This window comes from Caretta caretta, chromosome 5 (assembly GCF_965140235.1).
Source record: "Caretta caretta isolate rCarCar2 chromosome 5, rCarCar1.hap1, whole genome shotgun sequence".
Lineage (NCBI taxonomy): Eukaryota > Metazoa > Chordata > Testudines > Cheloniidae > Caretta > Caretta caretta.
The window spans coordinates 6,152,133-6,166,195 of NC_134210.1; the positions used below are offsets into that span (position 1 = coordinate 6,152,133).

At 45.6% G+C, this 14,063-nt stretch overlaps 1 protein-coding gene across 3 annotated transcripts in view; it reads left to right on the forward strand.

Moving 5' to 3' along the window:
* Nucleotides 1–109: 109 nt before the first annotated feature.
* Nucleotides 110–14,063, forward strand: part of KIAA1328 (KIAA1328 ortholog) — a 296,689-nt gene continuing 282,735 nt past the window's right edge. For 2 of the 3 annotated variants that reach the window (XM_075128343.1, XM_048849784.2), the window contains exons 1-3: nt 110–240; nt 4,554–4,589; nt 6,755–6,894. In XM_075128343.1, coding sequence (XP_074984444.1) covers nt 189–240; nt 4,554–4,589; nt 6,755–6,894 — 228 coding nt within the window. In that variant the 5' untranslated portion in view covers nt 110–188. The remainder of the gene's footprint in view (nt 241–4,553; nt 4,590–6,754; nt 6,895–14,063) is intronic. The other variant, XM_048849783.2, reaches the window with a different exon arrangement.

Here is a 14,063-nt window from a genome sequence, read left to right on the forward strand (position 1 = left end):
TTTCCCTGGGCCAGAACGTAGGGAGAAATACAGCTCCCAGAATGCACCGCTCTTCCGGGTAAGCGCACAGACTCGCCCGTGCCTTGGCTTCTCTCGGCGGTAGCAGGACCAAGCTGGGGTCGGGGAGCCAATGGGCTGCGAGCGCCGGGGGGCGGCGGGGGTACTCTGGGAGTGGCGGTTGTTTCAAGATGGCGGATGTGGGTGCTGGGGTCGGAGGAGTCGTTTACTGGAGCAGGGACAGTATCCTTCGCGGAGCGCTTAGGCGGCAGCGGGCGGGGGCTGGGCCATGGGGGCAGAGCAGAGGCCGGGCGGGGCTGAGCCTGTAGGAGACAGGGGTGTGGGGGGAGACGCTGAGCCTGTAGGAGACAGGGGTGTGTGTGTGGGGGGGGGGGGACGCTGAGCCTGTAGGAGACAGGGGCGTGTGTGTGTGGGGGGGGGACGCTGAGCCTGTAGGAGACAGGGGTGTGTGTGTGTGTGGGGGGGGACGCTGAGCCTGTAGGAGACAGGGGCGTGTGTGTGTGGGGGGGGGGACGCTGAGCCTGTAGGAGACAGGGGTGTGTGTGTGTGTGTGGGGGGACGCTGAGCCTGTAGGAGACAGGGGTGTGTGTGTGTGTGGGGGGGGACGCTGAGCCTGTAGGAGACAGGGGTGTGTGTGTGGGGGGGGGGACGCTGAGCCTGTAGGAGACAGGGGTGTGTGTGTGTGTGGGGGGGGGGACGCTGAGCCTGTAGGAGACAGGGGTGTGTGTGTGGGGGGGGGACGACGCTGAGCCTGTAGGAGACAGGGGTGTGTGTGTGTGTGGGGGGGGACGCTGAGCCTGTAGGAGACAGGGGTGTGTGTGTGTGGGGGGGGGACGCTAAGCCTGTAGGAGACAGGGGTGTGTGTGTGTGGGGGGACGCTGAGCCTGTAGGAGACAGGGGTGTGTGTGTGTGTGTGGGGGGGGACGCTGAGCCTGTAGGAGACAGGGGCGTGGGGGGGGGACGCTGAGCCTGTAGGAGACAGGGGTGTGTGTGTGTGTGGGGGGGACGCTGAGCCTGTAGGAGACAGGGGCGTGGGGGGGACGGGACGCTGAGCCTGTAGGAGACAGGGGCGTGGGGGGGGGGACGCTGAGCCTGTAGGAGACAGGGGCGTGGGGGGGGGACGCTGAGCCTGTAGGAGACAGGGGCGTGGGGGGGGGACGCTGAGCCTGTAGGAGACAGGGGCGTGGGGGGGGGACGCTGAGCCTGTAGGAGACAGGGGCGTGTGTGTGTGGGGGGGGGACGCTGAGCCTGTAGGAGACAGGGGCGTGTGTGTGTGTGGGGGGGACGCTGAGCCTGTAGGAGACGGGTGTGTGTGTGTGTGGGGGGGACGCTGAGCCTGTAGGAGACAGGGGCGTGGGGGGGGGACGCTGAGCCTGTAGGAGACAGGGGCGTGGGGGGGGGGATGCTGAGCCTGTAGGAGACAGGGGCGTGGGGGGGGGACGCTGAGCCTGTAGGAGACAGGGGTGTGGGGGGGAGACGCTGAGCCTGTAGGAGACAGGGGCGTTGGGGGGGGGGGGGACGCTGAGCCTGTAGGAGACAGGGGTGTGTGGGGGAGACGCTGAGCCTGTAGGAGACAGGGGTGTGTGTGTGGGGGGGACGCTGAGCCTGTAGGAGACAGGGGTGTGTGTGTGGGGGGGACGCTGAGCCTGTAGGAGACAGGGGCGTTGGGAGACGGGGGGGGACGCTGAGCCTGTAGGAGACAGGGGCGTTGGGAGACGGGGGGGGGGGACGCTGAGCCTGTAGGAGACAGGGGCGTTGGGAGACGGGGCGGGGGGGACGCTGAGCCTGTAGGAGACAGGGGCGTTGGGAGACGGGGGGGGGGACGGGACACGCTGAGCCTGTAGGAGACATGGGGGCTCGCGGCTCAACCTGTAGGATGGTCCGGTGGTTTGGGTGTTAGCTTGTGGGAGACCTGGGTTCAATTCCCTGCTCTGCCACAAACATCCTTGGTAAAATGGGGATAACACTGGTGGGTGGGTGGGTATGTGTGTGTGTGAGGATAAATACACTAGAGATTGTGAAAAGAAAAGGAGTACTTGTGGCACCTTAGTACCAAGTACTCCTTTTCTTTTTGCGAATACAGACGAACACGGCTGTTACTCTAAAACTAGAGATTGTGAGAGGCTTAGCTACTATGGTGATGAGGGCCATATAAGTACCTAAGAAAGGAGACATAGAGGCTGAGGGCCCTCAGCACATGGGGAGGTGTACACGTATTGTGTGTGTTTGTGTGTAAAGACCCTGGGGTTGTTTCATCTCATGGGGAGGAAATATAGGGATCAACCTGCGCTGGGAAGAGTGTCCTGTGCCAGCCTGTCATATGTATGGATGGAGTTGGAGGAGAATCTCAGCCAATTGTGGCAGTGGGGGTTGGCATATATGTACACAGTTGTGCGTTATCTCAGTGGGAGTTCATCTGAACTGTTCTGGGGACATTTGGTAGGGAACACACAGACTGAGAGGTGTCTTAGCTTGGAAGGGTGCTCCTTCGCTGTAATACAGTGAATGGCCCTTGGAGGTGGTTTTGCTGGCTCATGCACCATACCTAGTGCCACAGCACTGCTGCTGTATAGAAATGTTGGTTGTTGCCATGACATTGTTATTTTAGTCTAAGCTGTGCATGGTGGGGAAAAAGTTGTCCAGTGGGTATCTTGATCCCAGCAGTGGCTTCTTGGATCAAGATGGTACATAAGGATAGCGACTTCATGTCTCCCCTGCGGGCCACTGCATTCAGCATATGCAATTGCCTCCGTTTTACACAGCTCTCAGCAAGTTGCCAGTGTTACTGCTTATCTGGGCAGAGTTTATGCGGTGGTGTTGTAGCTGTGTTGGTCCCGGGATATTAGAGAGACAAGGTGGGTGAGGTAACATCATTTATTGGGCCAACTTCTGTTGATGAGAGAGACAAGCTTTCAAGGTACACAGAGCTCTTCCTCAGGTCTGGGAATGAGAACGATTGTTTGTAAACTTTGCCCTGCAGTATATGAGACCCAAACATTGCAGCCAAAGAATATGAAAGTGAGACAATTGAGGAACATAATTGAGTTTCATTGTCCATGACCAGAGAAATGCGAAAAATAAACATCATAAATAGTGACACAAGTTGGACTCCTGCAATTCTTTCAATCAAAGATAGGGTTAATAATTTATGCTGCACACAAACATCTTTACCTCTGCTTACTGACACTGTCTCTTTAAAGAGACAAGGTGGGTGTGGTAATGTCTTTTATTGGTCCAACTTCTGTTGGTGAGAAAGACAAGTTTTCGAGTTCACACAGAGCTTATATGTGACCTGAAGAAGAGTGCTGTGTAAACTCAAAAGCTTGTGTCTCTCACCAGTAGAAATTGGTCCAAAGAAAGCTGTTACCTCACCCACCTTGTCTCTCTGATATCCTGGAACTGACACGGCTACAAGAAAACTGCATACTGTCTCTTTAAAGAAGAGACTCTAAAGGCAACACCCTGCTCTGGATTATGCTGTTTTTTGTGCTCTTATCTTTAGACTAATTTATGCGGGGCAGGGGTTTTGGCCCTGTAGGCACTATTGTAATATAAATAATATGTGGCCCAGTGCCAGGTGCTTTTAGAGGGCTAGATATAGTAAATTGTATTTATGATTGTGACAACCAGTTATTTGAACATTTCTGAAATAGCTTTCTTCACAAATAACTGCTTGAAACCAAATCTTGATCTGCCTCAACAAATACATGAAAAGTCCCCAGACGGTTAACTTTCATCTGTCCTTTGAGGAAAGATCAGCTGAAAATGACCAACTTCCTTTTAAATCTTTGTTTCCTTTTAGCCTAATGGTCTTAATCATGTACCTTGTGCACTGTGTAGTCTGTTGTGGTATGTGGTTCAGTGTCAGTGTGACTATATACATAAGTCTCAGCAATTTGCCTTCCCTGTCTGTTCCCAAGAGATTCCTTATATAATGTTAACTTAGTCTAATTCAAATAAATATTGTGTTGCTTTATTACCTTAATACTTGGAGTTGCAACTGGGGCTGGTCCCGTGAATCTTTTGTAAAGATGACCTCTGAGATGATCTTTAGATGAAAGCTAGTACTGTACATACAAAGCAAAGGAGTACTTGTGGCGCCTTAGAGACTAACAAATTTGTTGGAGCATAAGCTTTTGTGAGCTACAGCTCACTTCATCGGTATGCATCCGATGAAGTGAGCTGTAGCTCATGAAATCTTATGCTCTAATAAATTTATTAGTCTCTAAGGTGCCACAAGTACTCCTTTTCTTTTTACGGATACAGACTAACACGGCTGCTACTCTGAATACTGTACATACAGAGTGCATATGTTAGTATGTGTCTTCTTTTGAAGTCTGTGTTCGTGTTTTGTTCTGGTCAAGTTTGTCATGCATTAGATGCTTTCTAAATGGTGGAGAACCATAAATGGCACCGGGTCAACAATCTTTTTTGCAAATCACAGATTTAAAGGTGCATTTTCATATTTCTTTTTGTAGATCTCAGCTTGGACTTTTTCTCTTTGATTTGTTTTCCTTTAATGAAATTGCATACAGTTTCTGATGAAGAACAGCCAATGGTGTATGTGCCAGGTATGATTTCCTAATAGTTGTAAATGACACTTCGTCCAGTGAAACATTGCCGTGATTTTTCAGTTTTGTATTTTTCAGTTGCACATGAGACTGTAGAGCCTGCTTGTGTTGGGACATAAAGGATTATAGTAGAGGATCTATGGCTCACTGATTATAAAAGTATACAGTGGAAGATTAATTGTTTTAGGGACCCATTCCGATGTAGCCATACAGCACAGTTCTGTCTAATCTGTGGTGTAGGCTGAATCTTAATTGTGTCCCTGTTAAAAAAGTGAACATCTCTAAATGCTTGAACATCTCATAGCGAGGTTTGGGGCAAGATAAATTAAATGCAGATAGATCCAGTCTATATTAAAAGATGGAACTGTTCTACATTTAGTTTAGATGACAGTATTAATTGTCCCAGAATTTATAATAATATTAACTGTTTTCAAACACAGAGCCTTAAAACAAGTATAATAAGGTTGTGTCCTTGCCTGATCCTAAAAAATATGCTGTAACACATAACATGAGTGAGGTAGGTGTGTGTTTACAGAATTGGGCTGCAAACTGCATTGAGAAACCATGTGATCTAGGTTGACTTTTTTTTTAATAAAACCCTAATTATGCAAGGTAGAGGGCCTAGAGAGAGTTAAAACATGGCTGAATGTGATTGTAGCTAGTATGGTTCAAGCCCAGGTGGTGACGGGACCTAACAGTCTATGATGTGGAAAGGAAAGTTTATGATTTAGGATAACTTTCTGGATTTACAGTGGAAATAGTTCATAATGCAAACCAAAAAATATCAGACAACTTTAGGAACTCTGTCCGCTCTAAATGGGGGTGAGGAGTGGAATGTGAGAGGGGGATGGGAAAGCTTCTAAACAAGTTTTCTCTTTTTAATTACTGATTCACTTTTGAAATCTCCATACAAAAAATAAATGTACCAAGTTTGCTAATTTAAGTGAGAAATATTAAAACTTCCTGGTACCTCTAAACAGTGATAAAAATTTGGTTCTTCGGGCTCTGAAGACCTTGTCTTCGTTGGAATGGTCAGAGCTTACTACATAGTCATTGGCAGTGGAGATGAACTAATGTTAGCAGTGGTGAGAGATTTTTTTACAAAATCTCTGTAGTGTTCACACAGTAATCAGGGTGCTAGCTTAGGACTTTGGAGGCCTGGGTTCAGTTCCTTGTTCTGCTACAGATTTCCTTTGTGGCCCTGGGCAAGTCATTTAGCTTCTCTGTGCCTTGGTTCTCCATCTTTCAGGTGTGGTTAATGGCACTTCCCTACCTCTCAAGGGTGTTGTGAGGATAAATACGTTAAAGATTGTGAAGCATTTTAAGATGTGCTGATGAAAAGCTCCCAGATAAGAGCCAGGTATTGTGGTTACCCATAAGTTTGACATGAGGAACAAACAGCCTTAATCTTGGGCAAAAATATACAGCAACAGTATATATGTTGGCTTGGCAGAATTCATTTTTTTAAAAATAATTTTAGATGGATAATATCAATGTTTATTTTTAAGCAGTTTTAGATTTTTATTGATTTTTAAATTTTCAGAGTTGTGAGTAATTATGGAGGGGTCAGACACTAGTTAATGACAGATGCTGAGATTCGAAAAGTTAGTTTTATAATTGTTAAAACACAAATAGTCAATATCACATGTCAAAATATAGGAAGTAAATACCTTAAATCAAACTCTTGAGTTTTCAAGCAGCATTTATTTTTACTTAACCTCTCTGTATGTTTTGATTATTGTCAATGGAACTATTTTTTCGTTTTTTGTGTGTGTGTATGGTGAAATTGACATTTACCAATTTAAAAAATCGAAGCCTTCCAAGACGAAGTATCTGTAAAATGTGAAACATCAAAATGTCACGTGAGCGGTGGTGACATTAGCCTTATTTATGATGCCTAATTAGTCCTTATTTACGGTGTTATTACAGAAGGTCCTTTGGTTTATGCTTTGGTTTGTGCAGTTATAGGAGAGAACTAGTAGGTGTGTCCAAGTCCATAGGTTATTTTGGGAGCATTTGCAGAGTTTATTTTGAAGTGTGTGATAGGCTCCAGCTAGTGCTATCCATCTCTTTAGGCTCATTCCGTATTCATCTAAATATTTTGTGTGGGGAGCTTGTAAGAGCAAACTAAGTATCTCCTCTCAATGTCTGTTTTCCTTCTATAGGAATTTCTGCAGAAGGAAATTTAAGAACAAGACATGTGGTCAAGGGTCGAAAAAGCGAAGCTAAGCTGAAGGTCCCTGGAGCTGCTCCTTCTGTTTCCATGGATTCCTTTAAAAGCACAGGAGACCCAACAGGGCAGCAGGTCAGCAAGCATGAACTTTTCTTATTCTGAAGCGTTCAGACAAATAGTAGAAAAAGTTGTAGATAATCATTACTTATCACTGACTTTTACACCATTGCAAACTTGCATGATGGCTAGCAGGCAGCAATAGAAATGAAGCCTCTTCCTAGAGGGGCCTGCAGTCTAAAGACAGGGCAAATATATGATATGAATAGAGTGCAAGTTGGACTGTGTTCAACATGTATTGTTATTCCCATACAGTTCTATGTATAGTAAATCTTTGGTTAGCTATGAAATAAGCTATAAAGCACCCAGAAGACAAGAGAGGAAATAGTCAGTTGGTTTCACTTCTCAAACAGTATCTTTAATTTAAAATAGGAAATAAGAAAAGTTTAAAGACCTACTAGGTCACCTACATTATTCTCCTACCAATAGAAGATTGTTCCCTACAGTATATTGCAAGACAAGTTCCAAAGCAGTGGGACTTCCCTTGTGAGACTATCCCATAATCTAATAGACTTCACCATTCAGAACTCTATGGTGAGATGTGTTCACCTGTGGAACATTGATAGTAATATTTTATTTAATGCCTCCTTTATCAGTCACTACCATCCTCCCTGTCACTTAGATCTGGGATCTAGCCATTATACTTTGTCTAAATCTTGTCATTTCTTTCTGCACAATATCTTTAAGATCCTGCATTCCCACTACCTCACAGTTAAGCTCTCATCTAGGCCTTCATTGTCTTGTGTTTTGACTACTACATCCCCCTCCTCCTGTGTCCTTAATAAATGCCATCTTGCCCCACTTATGTCCATTCAAAATGGAATTGCAGAGATTATTTTGCTGGCTCACTGCTTCAACCACATTCCCCCTCCCCCTTTGCATCCCTCTACTGGCTCAGTCTTTTCCACATCAAATGATAACTAAGGCTAAAAATTTTTCATTGTTATTTTTAGTAAAAGTCATGAACAGGTCACAGGCAATAAACAAAAATTCAGAGAGCCTGTGACCTGTTGGTTACTTTACTAAAAATAACCGGGGACAGGGCTAGGTAGGGGGAAGAAGTGGAGTCCCATGGAGGGGAGGGACTGACAGGCTGAGCCCCCCACCATGGCAGGGGGCATAGCCCCGACTCCAGTGGCTGCAGCGGCGGGCACAGCCATGGGGGACATGCAGAGCTGGCCCAGCTGAAGCCCCTGCCAAGCCCCAGCTACTGCGAGCAGGGGTGACACATACATACATTGTCCTGGGAAGCCGCAGGGGGGGCAGCCCAGCCAAACCCAGGACGCTGCGGGGCTTTGGCGTGTGGCCCCGTCTACAGCCCATGGGATGCCGCAGGGCTGGGTGCATGGCCCGGGCTGCAGCCCCCAGCCTGGCTGTGGCCCCCAGAGGAAGACGCGGGGCTGGGGCTGCAGGGTCCTTGTTCCAGCTAGCCCCGTTGTAGGACACAGTCCTGCCGCCTCCTCCTGAAGCCCTAGAAGTCACGGAGGTTCAGCAAAGTCACAGAATCCGTGACTGCCATGACTAAATCGTAGCCTTAATAATAACTACTTGTTTTACCTTTAAGGCCCTTCATGGCCTATCCCCACCCTACTTATCACTACTTATATGCATTTGAGCTTTTAACTCCTGCCTGCGCTCTGCCAGTGATGCCAGTCTTGACTGCCCAGTTTTCCAACAAGCACTTTGGTGCTTTCTCCCGTGCTTCCCCTTATACATGGAAGCTGCTCTCGATAAACACACACAAGGTGAGCTTGTTCTTCAAATCCCTCCTTAAAACTCTCCCCTGCTGTGTTTCTACAGAATGCTTGACAACAGTTAGGCAGCTGCTGTGCTGTGACCATTGCTTCTTGTATTGTCCATAAGTCTCACCTTGTGTTTCTTTCATCTTATGCTTAGATTGTGAATTGTTTGGGGTGGGATTGTCTTTTTGTTGTGTTATACAGCTTGCAGCGCTGATCGGCCCCCCCCCCCCTTGACCCTCCTAGCTGTTCCCATTATATAAATAATAATAATAATAAAGAGGGATGGAAACTAGGTCATAATCTTTTTGCAGTGGGCTCTCTTGTTGTCTTGCCTTGGAGACGTAACAATTCAGGCTTACCCTTTCCATGATAAAGGAAAAAGAAGTCTCATGATATTTTACTTGCTACAGTCAGGTGAAGTTTTGCAAGGTTTCTTTGCTCCTAGAGTCACGATGGCCACTGCCCATTGCGTCAGAGTTATTAAGTATCGAAGGAAGAACTGACCCCTTTACTTTGATATATTTCAGTTATTGGTAGTCAGAGGTGAGATGCCAGAACACTGCATTGAAAAAAATGAATTGTGTTCCCCTCTAATATGAATCCTAGCAGAGGTGACTTGGTCTTTCATAATTCACATATCTGAGTATTCATAGCAGATCTAGGTATTCATAGCAAATATGATGGTGTATGGGCATATTTTTATGAAGGACTTTGGGATTTTGGGGGATGAAAGATGCTGTATAAATGCAAAATACTAGCCTAAGGCCATGTTTTGCCCTGACTGATTCAATAGAGTTGGACAAGATGTAAACCTGGGTAGAACTTGCCCTGTATTTTCATTTGTGTGTGGAGACAATGGCCTTCTCATTCTCTTTTTAAAGGGTAGTTATACTGTTAAGAATTCTGGACCTTGATGTGTGTTGACGTACAAATCTGAGGTGTGGACTATGAATGTGCAAAGACAAGCTTGTTTGGCTTCTTCTTCATCCCCTAAATCCACCTGTGTCACTGCAAGCAGTGCAGTTTACGTGGGCTTGGGGGATGCCTTCATGGTCTGTGCCACGCTGTGGAGTAGGGTTGCCAATTGTCTAATCACACAAATCCAAACACCCTTGCCCTGCCCCTTCCCCAAGGCCACATCTCTACCCCGCCCCTTCTCTGAGACCCCACCCACTGCTCACTGTATCCCCCCTCCCTCTGTCGCTCGCTCTCCCTCACCCTCCCTCACTTCCACCAGGCTGAGGCAGGTAGTTGGGGTGCAGGAGGGGGTGCAGGGTGCAAGCTCTTGGAGGGAGTTTGGGTGCGGGCTCTGGGCTGGGGCAGGGGGTTGGGGTGCAGGAGGGAGTGAGGGGTGCGGGCTCCAGCCGGGTGGGGCTTACCTCAGGTGGCTCCCAAAAGCGACAGCCCATCCCTCTGGCAGCAGCTCCTCGGCGGGGTTGATCAGGGGGTCTCTGCGTGCTGCCCCTGCCCACAGGCACCGCCCCCGCAGCTCCCATTGGCCGCAGTTCCTAGCCATTGGGCGCTGCGGAGTTTGCACTCAGGTCGGGGGCAAACCTCCCCAGGGGTTGCAGGGATGTGCTGGCTGCTTCCGGGAGCGGTGGATAAGTAGGGAGCCTGCCTAAGCCCCGCCGGACTTTTAGCGCCTAAAGTCTTCTGGTTTGGCTTCAGTAGCCTCTGGGCGATAGAGCCTGATTCTGGGAGACTCCCGGCAACCTTACTGTGGGGTAGTCAGATCAAAGGAACCTGCAGCCTGAAACTCAAAGTTTTAACAAAGGAAATGTATTTAATTTAAATAAAAATTAAAAGGCTATGAATGAGGGTCATTTTAGAACTTAGGGTGTGGAATAACATAACTCTGCATAAGAACATCGCCTGTCTTTCTATTAGGTTACTTACAGTAATCGTATTATTAGATTTTGAACACTGGTTTGAAACAACCAGTTGGTCTGAAGATTGAAGGGCATGTTTTCTCCTTGGTGTGTACACTCAACTCCCATTACTGCTAACAAGGAGACAGAGAAGCATTCACTGTCCGGGAAGGTTAAACTTGTTGTTGTTTGCTTCATACTTTCAACACTTATTCTGTCTTGTACTTTGTAGTAAATTTGCCCCAGTTTAATTGTGAGGTCTTTGAGGGTGGGATTATTAAGTACACTTAGTAACACCCATAATTCACAGATGTATAGATTTCAAGGCCAGAAAGGACCACTGTGATCATCTGGCCTGACCTGTATTGCACAGGCCATAGATCTTGTCCAGAATGATTCCTTTTAAATGAGACCAGATCTTTTTAGCAAAAACATCCAATCTTGATTTAAAAATAGTCAGTGATGGGGAATCCACCATGACACTTGGCAATGTTCTCTCTAATTTTTTCTATCCATGTGTGGAATGAATTTTGCTATGTGCACCAATATCGAGGTCATGTGCGCCACCAGTAGAAAGAAAAAACCATAATATATATTTTTAAAAAGTTACCACAGGGATAATTACTTCAGGTAGGACAGGCTAGGCATTTTAGAACTCACTGTTCAAAGAATTAAATTTATGAAAGGCATAGACCAGTCTAGAAACTAAAATAACAGCACTTTGAAAGAATAAAATTACAGAGAATATATATGCATTGCAGGAAGTACCAAGAAGTAACAACAACAACACAAGTATATGTTGGGAGGTAGGTAGGTGAGTGAGAGAGAGAGCTAGCGAGCTAGCTAGCTGCTGGGGAGACCGTGTGCTGCCTCTTTAAGGCACTTACTCACCAGAAGGCTCCTTCAGGCCACAGCAGCTCTCCTGCTCCTGAACCCTGGCCCCCCTCCCCTGCTCTGCAGAGATGGGGTACATGGGTGGGGGGAGGGGGACACCGTGATATCAGCCCCCCTGTCTGTCCCTGTTCCGCACAGCAAGCGGGAGGGTCCCGGGAGCAGCTGACCAAAGGCTCCAAGGCAGAGGGCAGGAGCAACGTGGCTGCAGAGTAGCACGGGGCGGGACACCTGAACACGTGCTGCTGGATGTGTGCGGCTCTGCTAATGAAATGCGTGGCACTTGGTTCAATTCTGGGCGGCCATGCGACCTCGCAGCGTAGAGGGAACACAGACCCTTGGTAAATCGTTCCAATGGTTGAATAGTGTTGTCAAAAATACATGCCTTCTTTCCAGTCTGAATTTTGTCTAGTTTCAACTTCCAGCCATTGGATTGTTTTATACCTTTCTCTCTTAGATTGGAGATCCTATTATTAAATATTTTCCCCCCATGTAGGACTTATAGTCTGAAATCAACTCAACCATTAACCTTCTCTTTAACTAAAATTAATTGAGCTCCTTGAGTCTGTCACTATAAAGCATGTTTTCTAATCCTTGAATAATTCTCGTGGCTCTTCTCTGAACCCTCTCTAATTTATCTACGTTCTTCCTGAATTGTGTGCCCCAGAACTAGACAAAGCAGTGGTCACACCAGTGCCAAATACAGAGGTCAAACCACCTCTGTACTCCTACTCTAGAATTCCCATGTTAGTCCCTTTGGCCACACAGTCACACGGGGAGCTCATGTTCAGCTGGTTATCTACCATGAGCCCCAAATCTTTTTCAGATTAGCTTCTTCCCAGGATAAAGTTCCCCATCTTGTACGTATTGTCCACGTTCTTTGTTCCCAGATTATACATTTAGCCTTATTAAAATGCATGTTCTTTGCTTTTGCCCAGTTTACCAGGCATTCCAGATCGTTCTGAATCAGTGATCTGTTCTCCATTATTTACCACTTCTCCAACGTTTGTGTCATCTGAAGACTTTATCAGTGATGATTTTGTTTTCTTCCAGGTCATTAATAAAAATGTTAAATAGCATAGAGCCCAAGAAGCAATTCCTGTGGGATAACATTAGAAACTCACCCATTCAATGGTGATTCCCTGTTTACAGTTACATTTTGAGACCATGTGTGCCATGTTATTTTTATACCTTTTTGGTTTTCAGTCAAAATATCATGCCTTACAGAAGTCCAGATATATTACATTAACACTATTACCTTTATTAACCAAATTTGTAATCTCATAAAAAAAAATCAAGTTAGGTCTTTTCTCAAAATAAACCAATGTTGATTGGCATTAATTATATTACCCTCTAGTTATTTATTAATTGAGTTGTGTTTCAGCCATCCATTATCCTTCTGGGATCGATGTCAGACTAACAGACCTATAATTTTCCAGATCACCCCATTTACCCTTTTTAAATACACCTCTGCCCAGATATAACACTGTCCTCGGGAGCCAAAAAATCTTACCGCGTTATTGGTGAAACCACGTTATATCGAACTTGCTTTGATCCACAGGAGTGCGCAGCCCCCCCGCCCCCAGAGCGCTGCTTTACCGCGTTCTATCCAAATTCGTGTTATATCGGGTCGCGTTATATTGGGGTAGAGGTGTATTGACACAACATTAGCTTTCTTCCAGTCTTCTGGAACTTTCCCAGTGCTCCAAGACTTGTTGAAAATCAACATTAGCAGTCCAGCAAGCTCCCTCAGGCAGCTTTTTAAAAACTCTCAGATGCAAGTTTTCTGGGTCTGCTGGTTTAAAATTGTCTAACTGTAGTAGCTGCTATTTAACATCCTCCTGAGATACTAGTAGAATGGAAAGAATGTTAGGTTATATGATATGACTACATCATCTGATGATGATCAAGGTTTAGAGCTCTCCAGTCTTCTACTCAAGCATGTAGGAACCTGCAGGTTTTATTACATGTATGTAAAGATCTAGCACACTGAAAACACATTCTTGAGTATTTGCCATTACTTCCACTTAGTTTGATTTCTATTTTATTACTACCAAATTCTCGGAGTAAATAATTTGGATTAAAAATAATACAATCTCCACCTCTTCTTTGGATCGCTTTCTATTCCATATAGGTTCTTATAGTGAGCTCATCACTGTAGTATGAGAGTACCTGGCACAGGCCTTGGATAACTCAATCACTAGCTGTATAAAGTTGTTCTTTTACTAAGTAAGGGCAAACTTGGAGTTCAGTGGAAGAACCCATGGAAATATCCACAATTATATTCAGGCTTTGCAGAATTCAATTTTTTAAAAAAAATAATTTTGATGGATAGTGTCGCTCTTTAAGCACTTATTTAGATTTTTACAATTTAATATTCAGTTGTGGTAAATTATGTACAGGTCAGACAATAATTATTTAATGACAGCAGATGTTGAGAATCAAAAAGTTAGTTTTATAATTGTTAAAGTACAAAGTGACAACCTCACATGTCAATATACAAAGTAGATACCCTTAAATCAAACTGTAAGTTCTCAAATGATGTTTTCCTTGCCTATCTGTAAATTTTGATCATCGGTGGAAATATTTTTTCATTGATTTATATATGCATGGTGAAATCAACATTTACCAGTAATAATCTAATCCTTCCAAGCCTAATTATATGCAATGACAATAATAGTGA